Source organism: Cyanistes caeruleus, chromosome 10 (genome assembly GCF_971803275.1).
Source record: "Cyanistes caeruleus chromosome 10, bCyaCae1.hap1.1, whole genome shotgun sequence".
NCBI classification, from domain to species: domain Eukaryota; kingdom Metazoa; phylum Chordata; class Aves; order Passeriformes; family Paridae; genus Cyanistes; species Cyanistes caeruleus.
In genome coordinates this window covers 17,020,000-17,043,018 of record NC_141710.1, presented here as the reverse complement: position 1 = coordinate 17,043,018, position 23,019 = coordinate 17,020,000, and the positions used below count along the sequence as shown (strand labels likewise).

Genomic DNA, 23,019 nt, shown 5'->3' with positions numbered 1-23,019 from the left:
TTGTAAGTTTAGTTATTGTCAAAACAAGAAGATAGCCTTTGCGTATTATGCTCCAAGGAAATGAATTTATTAAAAGGGCTGGATTTGGTTAATGATGGATCCAGGGGCTATTATTATTGTACCTTTCTTTAAAATAGGGCTCCAGCAAATTTGTATGACTTCTGAATTATTATTTTCAGGAAGAAAGGAATTATAATGGTTCTGATACCATCAGTCATGACAGATATCTCTCTGCCTGTCTCCATCCATCCCTATATGTCAGCCAATTACACTGTGTAAAAAAAAAGATCTGATGCACAGAACCATGCTGAATTTATACTCACTGTTTCTAATTTTTGATTTCATTACTTTTTCAGTACATTCTAATGAATTTTCTAATGCAATTAGAAAAAAGGAACCAGGCATTGAAGATGGGAGGTGTGCCTACACTGTCAGGGAATGCTTAGATTTAGGCAGTATGGGTTCTGTTCTGTGATGTGTTGCGGGCTCTCCTGCCACAATCAGAGAGATCCCTCTCTTTTTGTTTTTGCTCTTGCTCCCCTTCTTGAGTTCCTGTCTTTTATAGCTCCTTTATGATTGTACCTTCACCCACTTTTCTATCCCAGTCACTCTGTTTCAATTTTTGCCACTAATTTGGCTGTTTTCTTTTGTTCTTCTCACCGCAACCATATCAGAGAGGCTACCCTGCCTCTGCTCTTTCCGCTTCTGTGTCTTCTGACCTTCCTTAGTAACTATCTCCTCTTTGCAGATCATCCTTTGCTTGTTATGCCAAGACCTCCTGATCTTGCTCCCATCTCTTTTGCATTCTCTGAGTAGACTTCTCCTGTCTAGTTCCTCCTCACCAGGGAGGTGATGACTGTAGAATCATAGCACACAAAAGGACCCATTTCCAGCTGTTGAGTATAAAGTCTTGATGTCATAGCAATCCTAGCAGCTGGGATGAGCAGAATTGCAGTGGTGGAGGGCACTTCCACTGTGGTTTCAAGTAATGTGGTCTTTTACAACAAAATAAGTGAAGTGGTACCATTTGTAGGACCTCACCCTGTCAATAACCCTTTACAGGATGGAGTAGCATTTCAAACTGGTGAACTGATCTGGAATTAAAGTATTTATTTATTTATTACTGTGTGGTTTTGTTTGGTTTTTTTAATCTGAAAAAGTTATCGCATTCATACAGAGGGAAGACGTATTCTATTTTGCAATAAATATTTGGTGCTTTTTAACTAATGCATTATCTTTATCATTTATCTAATGCATTCCATGTCTTTGGAAGATACCCAGAACAGAAAAATCAGTCCAGTCTCAAAATTATGCACAACCTAATAATGGAAGAAGGCACACAAATTTTAGGTGTCTGAAGAGTTCATAATTTTGTCATCTGATCTGTAGTATTTGTGCATCTCCGCTGAATGAAAATCTGCCAATCAATATGCTACTCTAGGTAGTTAACATAATATGTATAGGGAATAATAAACCTGCTTTATTTAAGGTTCTCTCAGTTTTCCCTGTTATCTCATCCAACAGAACAACCACGAGTGATAGACTGTGATAGACTGGTGTTTAATATTGGTTTGTTTAAAGAAATGAACAGGTAAAAATGTTCCTTTGTTTTATTTTGTTCTTTTAGTGATCCACCCTAGTAAATTACAGAAAAATTATTTCACATATCTAAGAGAGGCTCCCTTGTTCTATATTGTCTTCTGTTTTACCCACATTTGGTTGAGATTCTTCATGTTATCTGCAGAATTCTTTCTGCCATTGTTTTAAATATAACAGAGTAAGATTTGACGCAGTGATTCAGTTTGCGCTTATAGAAAACTGAGGCAGATGAGTTACACTGATTTACATATTTGCAAATATATGCAAATACACAATATTGCCATATGGTCTTAGGTCCCCAGAAGTGTTGGTGACCTACTTGAGTATTTCAGTTAACAGAATATGAGCTTTTGCCTCTTTGTGTTTTATACATTTCAAAAGGCAGAATTCTTCATATTTTCTATGTAACATTTCTGAAAAGGATCCTACAATGTTTGGATTATGCTAAAGCATCTGTGAGATCAAAGTCTTCCTTGTTGTTTTCTGTAGCTGGATCGATGTTTTCTGCTGCAGAAGGCAAGAGATCCTCATTTCTGAATTCTCTGGGAAAGCTAGGAGGGGCTAGAAAGCCCACAAGTTGTTTCCATGATTTTCCAGGACATCTGGGGCGAGGAGGTTCTGGGAGACCTGGCAACCCATTGAATAAAGAAGTATCAGGAAGAATTAGTGGCTCTGCAGGTCTACTGGTTTCCTCCCTTGCAACCCCTGTACTTACTAGTTGCAGTGCAGTTTCAGCACTGGGTGATGGGAGGGTTTCTTTTTGATTAAAACCTCTTTCATGTGACTCCTCAGAAGATCTGGGGTTTGGATGTTTATGTTTATTCTTGTTACTGTGTTTTTTATGCCCACACCCATGGCCACTTCTGTGCCCACAACCAATGTCATGCCTATGTCTTTGGTCATTGTCATGATCCTTTTTAACTCCATGCCTGTGCTTATGCCTGTGTTTATGCTCAGGTTCACCTTTGTCTTCTGGTTCCTGTCCATCGTCTTCCCAAATTTCTGGGCTAGGGCTTTGGCTTTCTCCGTTTTTATCAGCATATGAAACTTCTTCCTTGCTTAGTGGCAGACTGCTCCGGAAAGGTGTGAATCCAGGAGGTAGTCTTCCCCAAGTGGCCACCTAGAAAACATTGCAACAGGTGCCACTTTTTTTACATAAAACAGAACAATTGCTTCAGATGTGGGAAATTCAGAAGCTGGCTCATTGCAGTACATGAATCATTTAGCAGATTTTAAAAGATTTTAGATTAAAATCTAAACAAAATAATTCTCTCTTCTGTGATAAGCATACAAACATAAACATCCTCCCATATAACTCTGGAGTATTTTAGCAGCTATATGTGTAAAAGAAAAATTTCTGTATCACTAAAATTTTGTCAGTGTAAGAGAAGAATTGTACTACAGACAGCAAAACACATGTCCTGGTTTTAATTTATGAATAATACAGTTGGATTCTAGGACTAAATGTCCCGGCACTCGTTAGAGTGTTACATTCCCATGTATAGAACCAGTTTGTGCTGAAGGTTAGCACATCTCTGAGTAGCATCAGTGTCAGAATGTACAGAAGATCTGTGTAATTTTGTTACACAAAATGTAACTATTCAATGTTTTACTGCTAGGTTTGACAATTCCGAATACTGCCTGGAAATAACAGAGATAAGGCTGATAATATCAAATATTCTCTTGTTATTGAATCATCTCTACTCCCTCATCAGTGTTCAACTGGAAAACAAAGGCTGAACACATGGTATACCAGTCACTGTTCAATACGAGTTTCATTTCCCTCCACCAAAGTCTCTGATTATTTTCTAGGTGCAGATCAGAGTTATTTGTGTTGACGCTAAATTTGGAAGTTGTTATGGATAAAATATTGTAGTGAAGATAGAGAGGAGAGATATTATTTAATACAATACAAATGAATATTTAGTTATGAAGGTGCTGAGCACAGTGAAGTTATTTGTTACAAGGGCAGGGTAATCTGTTTATTCAGTGTCACACTGGAGTCTCTGCAATCCTCAGAAATATCTTATAATAAAAAATATTTGTATTCCATTGTGAAATTTTCAAAGTGGCTCTCACTCAGGACTAGTTCATCATGGAGCCAAGTAGGCAGAAATTGGAAGATCCTTGTGCAGAGGCTGATAGCTGTAGCAGGTGCCACTCAACTAATATGGAAAGGTTCACAGATTCCTTGGAAATCTGTGTGGTATAGTTATTGTGTCACCAAATACATTTTTATTTCAACTTTCAAAGCTAGTATGAGTAGCAATTTGAGGGATTTGATGGGGCTTGATACTCCATAGCTTAACTGACAATGCAGAGGAGCAGCCAACAGGCAAAACTTCTCCCTGTTCCAGTGTCTTTGTTTAGTCAACTTGTTGGCCATTTTCTCACCTTGTGGTGAAACTGCTTTGATATAACAGGTTGTTGAGGTTAGAGGATGAGAGAAGAACGTGACAGTTAGGAAAGAACATGGTTAAAAGAATCGTGTTCCTTTATTTTTGTTATAAAATTTGGGATAATTTGGAATGTATAAACAATTTATTGATTGCCTTTGTCCTACACTCTGCTTTAACAGGATGGGTAATGAAGAAGAATCTTACCACTCCATAATATTCAGAGCAGTTCACCTGGGGAAAGATTTTATTCTGCCATGGGATCACATGAATTTCTGCATTGCATGTCAGTAATTCCTGATAACAAAACAAAACCCAACATGTTAAGGAAACAAAACTTCAGACACAACGGAAGAGACTTGGGGGCCTGGAAAAGAAATTTTTTTTTAAAATAATAGTTAAAAATCCTGGGAACTTCAATCAATATTTATGAAATCTATCTTAGTGATGAATGCTTCTACATTGGGACACGTCACAGCTTAGCTTTTCAAGGTTATAGTATGTCTGTGTGAACACTTTAATTCAACTTTAAATTTCAGATTGGATCTTGAAAATTAGATTTTTTCATCTCCATCACTTTTGGAGATCTCACTGCATAATCTTCATGATATTTCTAAGAAATATTTTTTGTTTATGGTGTTTCTCCTACTAAAAATAGGGAAATTGAAATAAAGCCTTATTTTTTCTTTTTTGTGCCTGCTGCACTAATAGATTTTAAAATCTCAGAGGTAAGCACTGTTCATATGGTGGGAAAAGAGATGGGAGATAAAAGCCCTTTCCCCAAACAACTCCCTTGCCAATGGTTTCTGCTCCTATCTGCATTCCTTTCCAGTGTCCAGAACACATTTTCCCACTATCAGCAGCATGGCATGCACTCCAGAAATGTCATTCCTTTGCACACAAGTAACAATCCAGTCTCATGTTTTCCTTAGCTGCAAGTCCACAAAGTCAGGAGTATTGCAGCTATTTCGTTTGGCAGCAGCCTTCTCCTCTCCTTTCTTTGAGTGATTATTATCAAAAGAAAGTTCCTTTGGTTTTGCAGTGAGCACTGATCCTGCAGCTGCAGTTTAAGTTTCAGGGTTTCTTAACTTGAGTTACAAACAGTGTAAGCTGCCCTTCTTCTTGGAACAAAAGTTTAGTGAAAGAGGTAACAGAACCCAGGATGTGATTTTACTTAAGCATTTACAGTTTCTGATGCAAAGTAATTTGTCCATTAGAAACATTATAGTTTATCATTACTTACATTATCAAGATTATCATTACTTACACTGCTAAATATGTCTACACAGGCTTCATTAAATTTTTCAAATTCACTCTTAGAGCAGTTTGTCTTCCAGACGGTAAACTTTATTTGATATTTTTTTCCTGCAACCATCTGAAAAATTAGCAAGAATTAGCACAGGAAAGATTGTTATCTGCAAGTTTATACTACTTGTATTCTGCAAGTCCTAACAACTGGGCCAACATATGTGAAGAACAATATGTATTAAAATATTTGTCAGTAAACTTATCTGCTTCTAATCAAGTAACTCATTTACTCCAGTTCCTATTCTCAAAAAATCTAGCATTGAAGCTGAAGGGAACAGAAAAGTTCAGAATTATATTGGGCCCACAATTATTGAATGTGTGTAGTAATTTCATTAGTAACAGATGAAATCATTAGTGATAGCACTGTAGGGAGCCAAATATGATGTCAGAAAAGTGGCATGTGAGTAAAACAAAGTGTGTGATGAACAGGCTCAGTTGAAAATGCACCTGTTTGCCAAATACGTTAAAGAGAGAAACTGCATGGGTTCAAAAATGTGCCTGCTCGGAGTTCTCTTAGTATGTTTTACAGAGCTTGAAATAATATATCTTCCTTTGGGGACATCAGGCAAAACATGAAATTCTATTTCCCTGCAATCTGTTTTAAAGATGTATGCATGTTAATATCAGTCATGACTGGGAAAGTCAGAGGGAAGAAAAAAGTTTGAAAGAGAAAAAGGCACAGGTATTATCAGTAAGATAATATGATCTATTTGGAAAAATTCCAGTGTGCTTTTAGTGCCTTCTCCTGAGTGCCATGAGTGACACCTCATGCTCAGGGGTAGTTATGACCAAGTATTTTCTGAACTATTCTACTGTCAAATTTTCAATTCTATCCTAAACTTCTGTTTTGATGGGTTGGGACAGTAAACAAGGCTTATACAAATGCTGACAAATATTATCCTCCTGATTCCTTGTCCCTTATCAAGCTCTATTTATCTGTATGTATTAAGTTATACGCAGATGTCCTTTTCTTAATCTAGCTAGAGTATTATTAGCAGCACAATCAGTATATAAAATAACAGTTTTCTAAGAGAAATTAAGATGCCTCATTTCTTGGACCATACAACTATAGGGTGGACACTGCCTAAAATAGCCTGGAGAGTATTGGTATGGTGGATCATGGGAGTAGTCGTGTCTAATAAAACTATTAAAGTATAAAAGTCTAAGGTATATTACGAAGGTAAAAAGTTGGGTAGATACACGGAAATCAAATGCCCTGAGCCAACCTTTTTCACATTCTTTTAGAAGAATTTTGATTTAAGAAAACAAGAAAATTCAAGAGATGGGAAATTTTTGAATCATTTTTGAATGCAAACAAATATGGATTAGATTTTACAGGAAAAATTGCATGGATATTTCAATTACCACATGTATCAGCACTTAGACAAAGACATTATTTCAAATCTAAAGACCAACTTTAGGTAACATTCAGCTCAGGCCGATAATAATGTTGTGTCGGTTCCTTATCTCTGTGATATATCCCAACCTGAACTGTTGCTGATAGTATTTCTCCAGCTTTATAGTAGAACTCCTCATCGCTCTCCAAATTATACTTCTCTACAGAAAGCTTCAGTAGCTCCTTCAGTTCTGGACTGTCGCTTGGGATAGTCCTTGGACAACCTGGGCAAATGGCAGCAACTACCGTTTCTTCAACTGAAATAGAACAACAGGTTTCAGATCTAAGAAACAAGAGATTCAATGTTGATAAAGGCTGGGAAAAACAGTTATAAAGCCCTGCTTTCTGGAACTCTTCATATTTGGGTCCATGAAAAGAAAACAAAATATATTTTGAGTTTTATATGATCAGCAATATCATATCTTGGCTATCTAAAAGAACACCAGCACCTACTGTCACATGGGACACTTAACAACAGTTTTCTTGTAGAAACAAGAATTGTGTGCAGCAGTTGTAGGTAGCCAGAAAATATGGAGAGGGAGCAGCTTACATGGATGGAAAGAGTGAAATGAGAGGTGCGTGTAACTGGCAGTGAATTTGTGTGTTGAAGCAAACCTAGTCTGAATGGCTGAGAATGCACCATTTACTACATGGAACAGAATCTGTGTCCAGAAAGGCTGGAGGAATAAGTAACAATACATAACAATAAAAGACACTGAAAACTGGAACTTGCAAAACTGATAGTGCCTAAGACATACCTGGAAGTTTGCAGTCGCTGACAATATCCAAGATCTCTGCCTGAAGATTCTGAAATGCTTTAGCCTCACATTTAGCTACACGCTGGAGTGAAAAATGCAAAACAGCTTCTTGTTATTTAGAAATAATGAATAAGTTTGCATCCTAATGCCTTCCTTCCTCCCTCCCTCCAGAATACAGGCTGCAATTCTGGTCCTCATATTTAAAAATTAATAGTACAGAGCTAAATAAAAATATGAGAAAATTTCCTTGGAATTTGGCCATTCCAAGGTATGAAATATTCTTGGAATATGGTATTCTAATAATATCTGTCAATGGTCTAGTAGCAAGTTCAGGGGATAAGTGCTTATCATCTAATTCCAGATGCCCTGTGTGACCAAAGCAGTATGTGAGTGAGGCAGTGCTCCTGCAACAGGTGAGGTGGCAGAAGTCATCACTTCTAGGTGACAGCTGGGGAAACTCATACTCAAGTAGGTTAAGTAACTTGCTTAAGGTTTAAGGGCACATGGGTAATGGAGGGATTTGCTTCAGCTAGTCTGACTCTCACACTTCTGTTATTTACCAGTGTTGTCATTTGTTCCTTTTTTGATCAATACTTCTGAAACATTCTTGAGATGTACAAGGAGTAATTTTTGAACAGGAGAGGCTCTTGAATGTAGCACTCAATGGTGCATTTCCTCAACAGCTGAAACAGATGCCAGTCTGTCACCTCCTGTTTACCACCACTGCTCATAGTGGTGATGCATAGTCTCTGCATTCCTGCCCTCTGCCTTGTGTTCTGATCCCCTTGTGAGCTGGTTCAGGGAGGCCAGTTGAGATAGGAAGCCTGTATTTTTGGTGCAGCTACTTCTGTTCCAGACCAGTGAAGCCAAGGGAATACCTGGGTTTGCAGCACTGTTTAGCTGGATTATGTATATTTCTTAATAAATTTCTTTTGAAGCTATTATTTGCACTGTGGTAAAGGTTAAGTAATAATTCAGCTACTGACTTTTCTGAGAAAATATGTCTTAGGCTGGCAATTGTGCTAATTTTAGTTATCATTTTTTGAGTGGCACTTGAGTAACTCCTTGAATATCTGGACAGAAACTTCTCAAGGTTTCTTGTTTTCTTGATGAATAGAATTTGAAGATTACTTACACCTCTAGAAGTGGTTCTGCATTCTGGAGTTAAATCTTGAAATTGGTCTTTGGAGCAATTAGTCTCCTTGATTTCATAGTTAATTTGATACTCCCATCCATTTAACACCTGGGATAGATATTTAGGTTATACATTATATAAAACAATGCAAACTTGAACGTTAAACTATTAAATGAGAAAGCAAAGAAAACAAAACTAGTCATCTAGTGCCTTCTATCTGTCAAATCACTTTGTGCTCATTAAGCCATAGAGTGTTCATGGACAGCAAAAAAATATTTTGTCTTACAATACAAAACGTAAACTAAGTCCTGCTTTTGTTAGAACTGAACTTTGTATTTGGTGTCCACTTCTGGCAAGCCTGCAGCCTCACACTGCTTGGTTTCTTGTGCTTTCCTCCAAAGATCTGTTACATATTACTCCCTGTGACAGGAAGTTGGTCTAGATAGATGACTACAGTAACACAGCCTGGCAAGTCCTGCGTTCCTGAGCATGGGACACAGTAAAACAGTATCTGAATAATGTAACTTTATACTGCTGGCATCATTTTTTGTTGAGTGTTCTGCATTTATCATCTACATAGTTACCTCTATCCTGGCCTTTACCTTCACACACACTGTTCTTTCCAGGTTGGTAACCCTTTTAAAATTTTCTCTCTGGGAAGCTGTTCCATTTTCCTAACAGTGGCTACTTCTTGTCACCCATGAGATCTCTCCAAATCATAGTGTTGGGCCAGGTAACATTGGATTCAAAAGGAAAAACAATCAAATATAAGAATTTTTTATCCCAGATCACTTGAAGTGGAGAGCTCTGACTTTTCTTTGTTTGTCAGAGGTGACATGATGGTTCTCTTTCCAGCTGCTGGACTGTAGTCTGTCTGCAACATTTTGTCATGTGGCTTAAATGTTGTGCAAGTTTGTCTTTCAGCAAAGACTATTGCTGCCATCAGGAAATATAAAGAGGACAGTCTAGTTTAAATCATGAGTCCAACGGACATGAGACCAGAAGTTGCTTTTTGGCTAAGTAAATACATACAGGTTCAAAGGAAAGGGTCTGTGTTTGCTGTTAGGTTGTACACTAGTTAAAAACCAAATAAGAAACTTTAATTTCTAGCAATGTTACACTAATCCATAGGAGAGCCTTTCACAGGGGAGGAATTCTTGCATGGAATACCAGATGACATAGAATTTCTACAACCTGAGTAGTCATTTCTTCCATAGCAGATATTCCCATGAACAGAAATCTTGCAGCAAGTGACATGTTGGGTTTTTGGGTTCTCTTACCCATTTTTCCTATGTGGGGTTTACCTGTCCTATAGCACGTAGCAGCTGCTGACAAATGGGCCTTATTGCCTGCAAAAACAGAGATGCCTGCTACTGTTTGAGAGGCTGGGGAGTGTGTGAGACATCTGTGCAGGCTGGAAGCTTTGGCTCAGCCCCTAGGAGGGATCTGCTCCTGCTGGAGCTTCAGGGCAAGGCTAAAGGGAGTACTCAGGAGGATCTGAGATGATACAGGATGCATGTGCCATCACTGAATGCAAATAAACTGCTAAAAGTGCTCAATGCTGTTTAGAAGATAAAGAAAAAATATGTATGATATCAGTTGAGAGCTCTGAAAATCCAGTAGGTAACTGTTAATGATTCCTTATAAATTAAGATAATTATTTATTGACTCTACCCTGTATATGCAATTTGTATGCTTTATTATTAAATATAAGCCACTTAAATATCAGAAACATACAGAAACAAACAAGGGACCTGCTTTGGGTTGGATTTTTTTGGTAAAATTTAGAGAAAAATCATGCTCAAACCTGTCTCTTAGCTTCTTTTACTTCCACAAGCTTGAAAAGAGCAAGTTCACCACTGTGCTTGTTAAACTTCTGAATGGCTTTCTTCAGAATTTCTGACACTTCTGGACCATCACTTGATATACGATGAGAGCATCCAAGACATGGAGCCTTACTAAGTCTTATCTTTGACACATCTGGAGAAGAAAAAAACCCAAAAAACATAGGGCTTCATGCAAAACAGCCTTAGGTTTTCATTTTTCCTGTCTAGGAGTGAGCAAGAACCTTTCCTGCTTTTAACTGGCATGGTAAGCAAACCCTATATTCCATTTTCATGACCTACAAAGACATTTTTATATTTAGGAACATGCTCTGGTTGTAATACAGGGACCACCTTAGGGTCCAGGCATAGTTTTGGCAATGAACCCCATTCCAGCAATTACCAAATTTCAAAAAAACCTTGCATGTAGTTTTGGCACCATTAAGGAAGATACATTACTCATTCAGCCAGGGAAAAGCCAGTGGAGGCTACAGTTAAGTGGGGAGATGGTTTTCAGATTTTTCAAAGCTTAACCACAGTGTGCAGCTGCTTGCTGTCCTCACCACGTTTCAGGGTGGGGACTCCAGAAGTGTTTGGGCTCACCCGTGTGAGCTGCTGTGACTCTGAGTGGCCCCGGGACTGGAGTTGGACTATGTTGTCCCTGCCAGTTACCACTTGGTGCAACCTTCAGGCTTAACCAGCTGGATTGGCTGTGGATAGACAAGCTTGACAAGGATGCTCAAACTCCTGTTTCCTACTACTAATCCTATTAACTCTCTTTCCTTTCTAGTAATCATGGATTGGATTTTCATAAATTAATTTTATAGTTCAGTACATAAATTAATTTCACGGGCCAGCGAGCTTGAGAATGGAAGTGGGACAATATGTGGTCTCTGTGGAATTGAAGTAAAATTTGTGTGCCTGATCTTCAGCTGGCATAAACTGGCTTAAATGGAGGTATGCCAGTTTGTACCAGCCAGGAAGCCAGTCCAGAGTCACATAGATCAAACTGTTCCACCAAAGAGGCCGAATAGTGTGGTACAAATATGGTGGGGAAATCCCTCACCTGTCAGGTGTGGCCAAAGTCTGGGCCTTCCTATTTCTAGTATGTCTTGTTTTGATAAGTAATGACAAATAGATACCTTACAGAAAATTGTGACCACATTTTCAGTAAGTAATCACAAAGGAGATAATGAACCAGCAGCACACCCACTCCTAGACCAACTATTGTCTCAGCACTTTCATAAGGAGTATGATGAACAAATGTGTATTCTTTTTTCAGAGTTGCTGTAACTGAGCAAGAAGAGATGAGTTCCTTAGGTTGAATACCTGATTCATTCCATTTATGTATGGGGTTTTTTTGCTTTCTAAGCAAAGATTCAAATGCAAATTTTCCATGAGTTCTTCTGTGGTCTTTTGCTGGCAATTAGGTGTCACCATTGCCCTATGAATGCAACGTTTGTTCAGTGCAGAACATGGGGTTTGTGTACTGCAGTTCCTAGAAGGACACTGGCTGTAGGTTAAACCATTTCAACTTTCAACAAGATAACTAGGAAAAAAACAAATACCAGCTGCTGAACATCTCAGAAATTTGGGTGAATATTTCTGTAGTTAATAGTTAGATGGCTATATTAAAGTGAGCTTGGGTATGTCTTTCAGAGCACCAGGCATAGAGAGATCTCAGTTTGAAAGCTTTAAAACAATGTGATCACTTTTTAATAAAGGAAATTCTTACGTGAATGTAATAGTCATATATGAATGTATTATAGGTGAAATATTATTAAGATCTAAAAGGTCTTACATAATAACATCACTGCCAGATTTTTATTTTGTAAATGATTTTTTTTCTTCTTTTCTTGTTTGGGGTAAGTATTTCTTTTGGTAAACTTTAACAGAAATAATTCAGTCATTTTTAGATTGGAGAAAATAAGGATGCAATTATGTTATACAAAGTTTTTTCTAATAATTCCTGGGACAATTTTATACTTAAATTAGTAAGGACATAAAGTTCAAGTGTAACAAGTTGTATCTAGTCTCTTAAGTTATTGGTATGCTTTTGGTCTTGAGCAAACTAAATTTTTATTTGGCATAATTCTAGTGCTTGAAGAAACTTACTACACACACGTGCTTGTTTTTATTACCCTGGGCAGAAGCTGCCTGTTCTTCACTGACTTAGTCTATATGTGTATAGCAATGAAGTGAAATTTTATCTTTAATATATAGTTGCTCACATAAAGTTATTTAAAAATGTCTGATTAGAATGATAAGGAGCTTCTACCTTTAAAATGACCTGAAAGTCTCAGTATTATATTTATTCCATTCTTATTTGTCAATGTGTTTGTTCAACGTTGTCTCAAATAGTCACGTACCTGAGAAAATTTTGCATTCTTGTGAAACATTAGTTGTTTTATCAGCATCATTCATATGAACTCGAGCTGTGCATTCTCCTGTTTTCTGCAAATACATATGTAAACAATTGTCTGAAACTTGCTAAAGAAAAATAAAGTGCTTTAGCTGTTGATCACAGCTGACTTTGGGAAGAGGTTCATGAGTATATTTGTAGTAATGTCTAACTTGATGTTTTGATGCTGAAAAGGGATCAGTTTTGTTGATGGTGAGGAAAGTAGGAGACAAACTGAGCAGATAACTTGAATGCTTACGTTGTATTTGTATGATGTGTTTAACTAAAGACTTCACAGTCAGAATAATGGAAACAAACACCTGCTCATGAATAAAGACTGTATAAACTATGTATTTATCCATTTTCCTCTCTGCTAGTACAAGATACACAGCAATGACCATGGCATTTCACATAGATTCAAATTGCATTGTCACCATCATCCCTTCCTGTGCACTGTGTGAAAGAGCAGCACCATCCCCTGGGGATGTGCAGTGCCCTGCAGTGTGTGCCCCTGCTGTACCTCCCCTGGGTGCTCTCTGATAGCATGAGCCAGACATGCTTGGCACTGCTGAAACCCCTCTGCCAAAATTCCTTCCGTAGTGGCTTCCAAGTCAGTATCTGGTTGTGCAAGTTTCCATTATACATAATTAATACCAAGATTTGCAGTCTTTACACTCTCACAGTGCACAAATCTTATGTTATCTTGTGAACCTTCATATTGAAGCTCTCAAGTGTTCCTTTCTGCATGTATTCAGGATGGTAATGGTTAACCTCAGGATTGTAAACATTTCTGTAGTGTACTCATATAACCTTGCAAAAGCAACACAGCTAAGAAAGTTAATTCTTCTACTGCATTTTTCCCTAGGCAATTGCAATCCTGGTCATTTTGCTGATGTTTCTGCACAGAGAACTTGTAGAGAGAACAGATACTTACAGCCTCTGCAGATACTTTGTATTGACAGTCTTGCCAGTGTTTGTTTTCCTCAGTGGTACAATTACTTTCAAGTATTCTGTATTTCACATAGAACTGTGGGTCAGGACCTGCCTAGATTAAAACAATGTACATGATAAAGAATCAAGTGAAAAGATAAGAGTTTAAAAAAAGTAAATACTGTTCTTTGGTTACCTTAAATTTTATAGCATGGTTTCCCATTAGCTGCTGGTCTCTCAGATCTTGGTAGTTCAACTATTAACTTACCTAATGATATTACTTAGCCCTTACCTACAATGACAATATGTTGATATAATAGATACAATAAGCTCAACTACCTTCATTTTAACTCGTAGTAGCAATGAGTTTAGAACCAAAAAGAAGTGGTTAGGTTTTATACTCTCATTCAAATGTACTCCAAAAAAGCCATTTTGGGTGGCTGCATGGATAGTTAGCATAATTACCAGCTTGGACTGTGCTCCTGTCTGACTCCCTCGCTCTCACTCTTGGCCTCGTCCCAGATCTGTCCACTGTCCTTCAGTGCAGCTCCCCTGGCAGCCCAGAACCAGCAGCCCTCAGGCAGCCTGGCAGTGCCCGCACGGCCTCTGCTCGGTGGTACCGGGGAGCTTCAGCTGCGCCGCCTGCGCGGGAAGGGGTGAGCAGGGATGTGCTCTGGAGACAGCCCTGGGCACTGCCTGCGGTTTTCTACAGGCATTGAAGGCTGGGTTGCAGGGCAGGACAGCCTCAGCAATCCCATAAGATGAAATAAAAAGTATTAAGCAAAGTTTGGCCCAACCAGTGCAAGTATTTCAGAAGCTGGTAAATCACTAGTGGGCATTTTCTCTTTGTCATAAACCAAGTAGTGGGCCTGTGCCTACAGGTGACACTGACAACACTAAGATTTGTGGTTCATCCTTTAGAGAAGATATAAAGTCAGAAGCTAGCAACCTTTTACAGCCACTAAAAAAGCTCTGCCAATATAACTTTTCAAATACAAACAGGCAGCTGCTGTAGTTTAGCCCTGATTATTCTAAAATAGCCAGTTACTGTTCTCTGTCTCTGCTGGGAGGATTAAATGATAATTCTTGCTTTAGTGCTACCAAAAAAATGAAGCTGAGTTGATGTGGTTGGCATATACTGGATTTACATTGATGTAGACACAGAATTATATTCTGCCTTCTCTCAATTCCTGTTGTGTATTGCTACAGAAGGAGCGTAGAGGTACCTTATATAATGGTTGTAAAGAAAGGATAAAAGGGGCTCTAAAAATATAATAGACTCAATCCTCAGCAGGTAGGAATTTACTTTTATGGAACTACATCAGATTATACTATTTGAAATTTAAAAAGAGCCAAATTCTGTTCTCTGTTACAGTGTTCCAAATCTGCAGTAAATCAGCTCAGTAAGTAAACAAAGTGAGAAAAGACATTGTTTCTGTATAATTTGTTATTAGTTTATTTCATCATTATTACGAACAGCTATGCCTTTAACTGGGGCAGGTTTACTCTTTCACTAGTCAGCTTTTATGTTTTATTACCCTTTCAATAATGAATGTACATGAATATGTAATAACCAGCTATTTAATTAATGCATTCAACATTGTGAGACTAGCAAGGAGTAAAATCTATACTCTTTAGAAAAAGAATCTCAAATATGAGGAAATTTCAATTGCAGATTCCTTTTCTCTGTTTTTTTACTTAACATCATAATCAGATCAATGATTCAAAGTAATAATTGATTTCCACTTCATATCTTTCATGAAAAGGAAAGATGGATATCTAGAGAAGGAAAGATTAATAATAATTGCAATAAATATGTACTCTTAAAAATAAACATTGTTTAAGATAAAATTCTGAAACTCCTATCTCTCCTTTGGAACACCAGCAAAAGGAAGGTAGGTGGTACTACAGCTCTGATATAGAAATATTTGCATTTGGCTGTTGTTAAGGATGTATGCAGTTCAGTGAGAACAGTGCAACTATTCATTTACTTCATATTAATTATATAACAGGTTCTCTGATTTTACTCTGTCTCCACATGCTAAAATCTCTTCAGTGTGTAAATAGGAACACGAGAGGGTAGATGCCAGGAGATGTGGGTAGTTTGCTGAATGTGTTTAGCAATGCATGGCTCCTTTCAGAGGTCAGTTTCTATCTGGGTAAAAGTGTCTTGTGATTTTGGAGTGCAAAATATTCTCACTAACACTGGATTTCTTGTGGTTTACATCTGAAAATCCAATCCAGTTGAAAAAAATGCTAATGTTATTTTCAAGTAAGATAATGCTTGCCATTATTATGGTAATACTATCTTTGTATGCCTCTCCGAGGTAAATACTCTTTTGTTAGATTAAGGCTATATAGAAGGACTCCAGGCACAGGATCATGTTGCATTCTTCTTTCTTCTGTAATTTTAGCTGTCACCCTATTTGACTAAAATACCACCTAGAGCTTCTAGATAGATCTCTGACTTAGGACTGGTGTCAATCAAAAAATATTCATAAATAATTCAGAATATTGCCAAACTTTATCAGGTGATTCTTTTTTATGCTCAGCACCAGCTCTTTCCAAGTCAAGATTATATTCGTATTTTTTAATAAGTATGGTTTTGCCATTGGTCTGAAAACCTTACCGATGATGCAAAGGGGTAGAATTCCCAATAAAGAAAAAGGGAACAGAGCAGAATAGTAAGACAAATACTGTTGGTGATAGAAGTTTTCTATTCTTTAGTCCTAGCATTAGTAAGCAATTCACCAGCACACAGGGTTCTGCTGATAAAAACATACTATAGATCCCTGCTTGTCATGGGAACAACTATCCTACTGTGCAAGTCACTTTGATTTTTTTAAAACATTTTTGGAAGACGCTATCATGCTTTCCCGCTTACAAATGAGACGGAGATAAGCTGATTCAGAGTGCATAAACAATTCCAACTTTTTTTTTTTTTTTTTTTTTTTTTTTTTGCAAAGTCTACTTACAGTTCTCTTGGCTTCCATCACCATGTATAGAGCAAATTGGTTACCAGTTGTTCTGTCTCCATTGAATTTCTTCAGTGCTGCGTCAACAGCTTTAAAGACATCAGGGTCATCACAGTCCAAAGACTCAAATGCAAGAGGAATGGCTCTGCTAGAGAAAAAACTACAGCAGAGTGCTAGTACAATGAAGGCCTTCATAATTGGATGAAAAAGGCCCCCTGAATTAGGAAGCTCTTTAAAAACCAAATGGAAAAGGAATGCCTGACAGGATTTTAGTCACCTCTTCTGTTTTTCAGAAGCAATAGTTAAGTAAACAGAACGAGTGGGTTGCTGGGGTTGGTTGGTTCTCATCCTACCCTGTTTATACTGCAAATAAAGTTCTGAGTTTATCTAAATAAACTTTGTTTGTTCACCAGAATGACACTAAGGTTATCCACCTGCCATCAAGATAACAGGATAAATGGCTGCAGCTGGGGACCACTTTAGGCAAAGCAAAGGAGAAAGAAGTAGCTTTCTGACTTCTTAGCACGTAAACTGCTACTGAGAATGAATTTTACAAAGCTTAAATAAAACACCCAAGAAGGTCACAGTGACAATGAAGTTTTGGACAACAACCTTGTAAATTTTACAGATCTGCTTAGTGTTCAGGCTGCAACAATTCTGAGAATTACAGTACTCAGGAAGCGTTTGTAAAGTCTTTGGACTGATGCATATGGTTGAACGTCACGTAACCCTTCGATAGCACTTGATAAACCTTGTCCTTCATGATCCTACTAGACCTATTGGAAAGTCCATCTCTGCTGCCATATGGAGACTGCCTGGGCTATGGATTAGTCAGTGATCATAGTGCTTTGTTATCGTTACAGATATGTGACACCCGAGAACAAAGGATTAAACACTGTTGTCTGAGCCTAGCCAAACCAGGGTTAGAGCTGGCTGAGAACATCTGGTATTTGTCTCCCATGTTTGGCACCAAATAGCTTTGCTTTGGATCTGTGAACACCTTGGGATTGCCTCAGCTCCTGTATTCCAGCTGTGTCTTGCTGTATTGTGTTGCGTGGCAAGGTTTTGACGGCAGGGGATTACAGGGGTGGCTTCTGTGAGAAGCTGCAGGAAGGTTCTGCTATGTCTGACAGAGCCAATACCAGTCAGCTCCAAGATGGATCCAGTTCTGGCTAAGACTGAGTCCATCAGTGCTGGTGGTAGTGCCTGTGGGAGAACATAGTGGAGAAGGGGAAAAAACGGGGAACTGAGAAAGAACAGGAGAGAGGAGTATGTGAGGAAAAGAGCTATGCAAACCCCATGGCCCATGAAGAAGGTGTGGGAGGAGCTGCTGTGGGTATGGAGCAGAGATTTTCCTGCAGCCTATGGAGCAGACCAGTGGTGAGGCAGCTGTGCCCCTACAGCCCCTGGAGGTCAGTGGTGGAGCAGGGATTCACCAGCAGTTCATGGAGGACCCCATGCCAGAGCAGGTGGATGTCCAGTGGAGGCTATGACCCTGTGGAAGCCTGTGCTGGAGCAGGTTTGCTGGCAGGACTTGTGAGAGCACCCATGCTGGAGTAATTTGTTCCTAAAGGACTGCACATCATGTAAAGTACCTACACTGGGGCAGTTCATGAGGAACAGCTTCCAATGGGAGGGATCCCTAGCTGGAGCAAGGGAGGATGTAAGGAGTCCTTATCCTGAGGAAAAAGGAAGGGCAGAAGCAACATGTGATGAGCTGACTGCAATTCCCATTCCCCTGCACCAACTAGGGGAGAAGGTAGAGAAAATCAGGAGAAAATTTAAGCCTGGGAAGAAGGCATTTTAAATTTTTGACTTTATTTCTCATTCCCTTACTCTTGTTTGATTAGTAATAAACCAATTTCCCCCAGTTCTGTCAGTTTTGCCTGTGATGATATTTGGTGAGTTGTCTCTCTGTCCTTACCTTGACCCATGAGCCTTCTGTTGTATTTTCTCTCCCCTGTCTGGCTGAGGAGGGCAGTGACAGAGCAGCTTTAGTGGGTGCCTGGCACCCAGCCAGGACCAGATCACCACATTTGCTACAAGTTTTGATTAAAGAAAATGCACTTTAGAGACTGTGGCTAAACTACACCAGAAATAAGTCTGTTCATACATAATAAGATACTTTTAAAAATTAGTCAATCTTCACTCAGTCACACTGAATCCTCATTTTGTTTCTTTTTCTTCAATGTGGCCCTTGCAGCGTGTTTGACTTTATGCCATTAAAAAGCTTTTTGGACAATCAAATTACTTTTTTGAGATTAATCCCATATTCTTGCTTATGACATAGCTATTCTGAGCCAGCTTGCTTGTCCCCGGACAATCTGAATGGACTCGACCTTGATGGGGGCTGGAGTATAAAGAGGCACCACTATTCCTTCTTCCTGCTCCTGCCAACTCAGTTTCCAGTGAGGAAGGTTTAGCAATAAAGAAAACATTTACATGGAAGAGTTACTACATGCATCTGCTTTTCTCTTCCCCTGAGAGCAATTATGAACTATTTGAGAAGGGCTGTCCTTGACTGCAATATTTCTATGTATCACCACCAGCAGCTGTAGCGATGGAAGCACCTGTGCAGGCCACCCTGCAGTGAGACAGCAAGTCATTAACTGTTCTCAGACCTCTTCTAGAGAAAGTGCTAACCCAAACACCATTAGTCAATTTGTGGTAGAGTTTGCTTTGTGGATGTTTAATACCAAAATAGCTTAATAGTTTAATACAATTTCTAGTTCAATATCTAATACCTAATTACGTGTTGTAAAAAAAAAACCCAAAAATGAAACAGACAACTGTGTCAAGAAAAAAATGCTTGCATGTTTTTTATTTTTTTAAAATCTGTATAAAGCTTGAATGTAGTGTCATGGATTACTTTTTATGGAAAGCATTCAAATTTCCTCTAGGTCAGATTTCTTGGAGAAGTACATTATAATTATGAATGATGAAAAAAATGCAAGATTTTTGATGCTCTATTTTGCACTATTGGAGAACTTTCTTTTTCCTTAGTCCTGGAGGAGCATTATTTTCTGGGGAAATTTTTACCTATTCACATTATCTGAGGGACTCAGAATTTTGGGCCTTTTAGTTACAGTGCAGCTTGAGATAGCTAGGATGAAGAAGCAGGTTGAAATACTTAATGATTATTTTCAGTGATTCTCCTTCCTAGAAGCTGAATGCTCTTCCCACTTCTCCATGTGCTGCTTTCATTGACTGTAGGACTGTGATTACCCTTGAAATTATCAAGCCAGGAACATCTTTCTCTGAAGTCATATAGGAGAATTTTCTGTTACAAAGCTATGAGGAAATAAAGGCAAAATTTTTGGAAGGTCAAGTTTGGGTTTCCCAGGGCATGATTTTGATTGTGCAGGGTGATCTGGAAAGCCTGAAGCTTCTTCCATCTCCTTTAGTTTTGAGCCAGTGCTGGAAAAGTGAAAGTTGCATTGGGATAGTTCAGGAAAATTTGCAGTGGGAGGTGTGAGAGAATCCTGCTGATTTAGAACTGGGATGCGATAGACAGCTCCTGTTACATGGCATGGAAAATACTTTCCTGATATGCTTGTCTTGTTGTGATGTTGTCTGTGATAGTGATGGCAGTGATGAGGAGGGTGTCCTGGAGGAGGGGGACAGTGTGGTCCATGATGGTGAGGAGGATGGTGGTGATCTGGTCCATGAGGAGGGGGACAGGGTGGTCCATGGTGGTGAGGAGGATGATCATGATCTGGTCCATGAGGAGGGGGACAGGGTGGTCCATGGTGGTGAGGAGGATGGTCATGATCTGGTCCATGAGGAGGGGGACAGGGTGGTCCATGGTGGTGAGGAGGATGGTGGGGTGGTCCATGGTGGTGAGGAGGATGGTCATGATCTGGTCCATGAGGAGGGGGACAGGGTGGTCCATGGTGGTGAGGAGGATGGTGGTGTGGTCCATGAGAATGGGGAGTAGGATGGTGGTGGTCTGGTTCATCATGGGGAGGAGGGGGAGAAGAAAATCCTTTGTTGTTGTCTTGATCTTCCTTGCTGGATTTGGGGTTATGCTCAGGGTCTTCAGGTCTGGACTGAGAAAAGGGAGGACATTCATGTCTGTGGTGATGCTTATGGCGATGTCTGTGACCAAAATGATGATGACAATGGGGATGTCTGTGTGGATGTCCCAGAGCTGAATATTTCCCTCTTCGCCCACAGCCATGGTGCTGTTTATAAAAACACCAGGGAGAAAGTATTAATCAGGTGTTGATAGGGCAGAAGAAATTGATGAGCAAGAGAGAGGTTTGCATTCATAGCCTGATGATCTTCAAGGAAAAAAAATCTGCATTTTTTTCACAATGGAGGAGAAGGAGTAGATAATAACATGCCAAGTTACTGAAAATCTGCTGGAAACACTACATGATGCCAAAATTATATAAGCAGCTGAGAAATATTTGTGATAGATCAAAACAAAATAAATCCACACTGTTTATAATAGCTGTTGTGATGTAAACTGGAATACCAAATATGATAAAGATCATCTCCCCTCCTATTGTTTTCTAAAATTTCTTTGAACTTGCTTGCCAATCTCTCACTTATACTTAGTCAGGTGATTGAACTGAGAGAAGACACACTTGGAAGGAGTAGTAGGGACAGCTCAATTCCGTTTCATCCTTTGACTGACCTAGGACTTGCAGGTCAGTCCTTCCTGATGCGCTGCATCACCCACAGGCAATATTGGCATGTTACCATCATCTGCCAGTCTGGACTAAGCAAGGTTGCTGTAACCTGCACAAGGATGCAGCCAAAGATGTGTCCATAACTGAGTACATACCCAGGGATGGTAGATTTCACAGCTTATATCTGTTCCATCAGCTTTGTCTGCATCACTGATAATTCTTGCCTTGCAGAATCCGGTGTGCTAAGAAAAAGACAAGGAAAAAACCCACAATGCACATCTGGGTTCTTGTCATGAAATTAATACAAACTGCTGAATGTTCAACATTTTACAAGTTAGGCTATTCCTTTGACATCTAAGTGTGTTCACATAACTTAGCCAGATCCTGAACCATATTCTGATGTCAGGTGTTTACACAGCTCTCTCCCATGGCTTATGCTGTGTGAACATAGCACTAGAGGACGATTGGAACTGCTGAGTGTGATGAAAGGGTCATGTCTGAATTATGGCAAGAATCCAATAGTCCATCCAGCTGAGGAATTTTTCTTATGGCCAGTTAAAATATATGTTTTGTCCCATTGTCACAGATGGAATGAACAAGGGAGGGAGCACATGAAATTCAGGCAGCTGCAGAATGGCCATTATGTGGCTGTGGATGTCAGCAGTACGAGCAAACAGAGGTTTAATTCAGACATATTTTCATACCCCAGGCTCCTAGTTCCGATTTTCTGTATCAGTAAGAATGCAATTTTTCAGGTGCGGGAGCAGCCCTTGTTTTTCATATTCATGAAATTACATTTAGAGTGTAATTTATACACTTTACTTATAGTAACTAACTGGTAAGTGTCGAAGCTCTATTGCTAGAGCTTAATATTTAAAAAAGATGGCACAGATGGGGTGTTTTCAGCTACAGTGTTACTCACCCAGAAGAAACGCTGAGCGTTAAGCCTGCTCAACCATTCCTGGCAATGACAAACCTGAAAAAATTTGGCGATTGTACGCCCTGTGATAAAAAATGGGCCATCTGCTGGCCAAGGAGGAAAGTGCTCGTTAGGCGCTGCGGGCCCTGGATGAAGCGCTCCAGCATGATTCCGGCCGGAGGAGAAGCCGGGAGTTTTGCCGAGCTCTTCAGCAGCTCAGCTGGAGCAGGTCTGGTCAGGAGTTTTCACACAGATTCTTCCATCCGAGAGTGCTGTGTTGTAATAATTGAGACTTTCTATGGGAACGCATCAATGAGAAATGGAAAGGTTCCTTCATAAACATATCTAAATGTTCTGTTTCAGAATTTTTAGAAATAGAACACTGATTTTTGTTCCAGAACAATTTTTTAAAAAGTAATTACTTTTAGAAATTATATAAACAAATGGAAATTGTCATCCTTGTGTTAAACAATAATGAAACTTCACATTACCACTATAGCACATGGTAAACAGTCACTCAGTCCTGTGTTTCACTACTTGTGGTTGTGTATGTATGCTCTGTGGGAAGCATATATCAAGAGTGTGACTGTTTTTTCATTCAGATCAGGGAGACTGGAGATGGGAAGAAAACTTTTTTTTCTTATATTTGCATCTTTTTGTCTTCATTGTAATTTTGCATTAATTACTTAAATGTCTACTATAATTTAAAGAAAAACTGTTTTGATCTTATACTCCTGTTAGC

The 23,019-nt window shown here is 39.0% G+C and overlaps 3 protein-coding genes across 47 annotated transcripts in view; 1 reads left to right on the top strand and 2 right to left on the bottom strand.

Moving 5' to 3' along the window:
• Positions 1 to 23,019, top strand: part of SENP5 (SUMO specific peptidase 5) — a 202,503-nt gene that overhangs the window by 14,105 nt on the left and 165,379 nt on the right. For 8 of the 45 annotated variants that reach the window (XM_086844070.1, XM_086844068.1, XM_086844021.1 and 5 more), the window contains one exon: positions 17,585 to 17,753. The exons of the other annotated variants lie outside the window; for them this stretch is intronic. The gene's annotated coding sequence lies outside the window, so the exon portion shown is untranslated. The remainder of the gene's footprint in view (positions 1 to 17,584; positions 17,754 to 23,019) is intronic. 45 annotated transcript variants of the gene reach the window in all.
• On the bottom strand, positions 1,542 to 17,318 carry LOC111933378 (kininogen-1). Its single transcript, XM_023932901.2, has 11 exons — positions 16,722 to 17,318; positions 13,751 to 13,861; positions 12,785 to 12,869; positions 10,400 to 10,572; positions 8,593 to 8,700; positions 7,458 to 7,539; positions 6,790 to 6,956; positions 5,263 to 5,370; positions 4,203 to 4,292; positions 2,563 to 2,719; positions 1,542 to 2,226 (listed from the first exon to the last, which is right to left on the bottom strand). The coding sequence occupies exons 1-11, from the start codon at positions 16,914 to 16,916 to the stop codon at positions 2,039 to 2,041; spliced, it is 1,464 nt and encodes a 487-aa protein (XP_023788669.2). The 5' UTR covers positions 16,917 to 17,318; the 3' UTR covers positions 1,542 to 2,038.
• PHGR1 (proline, histidine and glycine rich 1) lies at positions 19,516 to 22,781 on the bottom strand. Its single transcript, XM_086844162.1, has 4 exons — positions 22,769 to 22,781; positions 22,281 to 22,384; positions 21,514 to 21,600; positions 19,516 to 20,905 (listed from the first exon to the last, which is right to left on the bottom strand). Exons 1-4 carry the CDS (start codon positions 22,779 to 22,781, stop codon positions 19,985 to 19,987), a joined length of 1,125 nt encoding a protein of 374 aa, XP_086700288.1. The 3' UTR covers positions 19,516 to 19,984.

Excerpts from the sequence above, each read along its gene's own strand:
- PHGR1 (XM_086844162.1), bottom strand. Across the intron at positions 21,601-22,280 it reads ACGCTCAGCGTTTCTTCTGG|CACACCGGATTCTGCAAGGC; the intron begins GTGAGTAACACT and ends TCTTTTTCTTAG. Across the intron at positions 20,906-21,513 it reads GTGAAATCTACCATCCCTGG|CACCATGGCTGTGGGCGAAG; the intron begins GTATGTACTCAG and ends TTTTATAAACAG.
- LOC111933378 (XM_023932901.2), bottom strand. The coding sequence starts at position 16,916 with ATGAAGGCCTTCATTGTACTAGCACTCTGCTGTAGTTTTTTCTCTAGC. Across the intron at positions 5,371-6,789 it reads TACTATCAGCAACAGTTCAG|ATGGTTGCAGGAAAAAAATA; the intron begins GTTGGGATATAT and ends CTAATTTTTCAG. Across the intron at positions 4,293-5,262 it reads GTGTAGACATATTTAGCAGT|GAATTACTGACATGCAATGC; the intron begins GTAAGTAATGAT and ends TTTTGTTATCAG.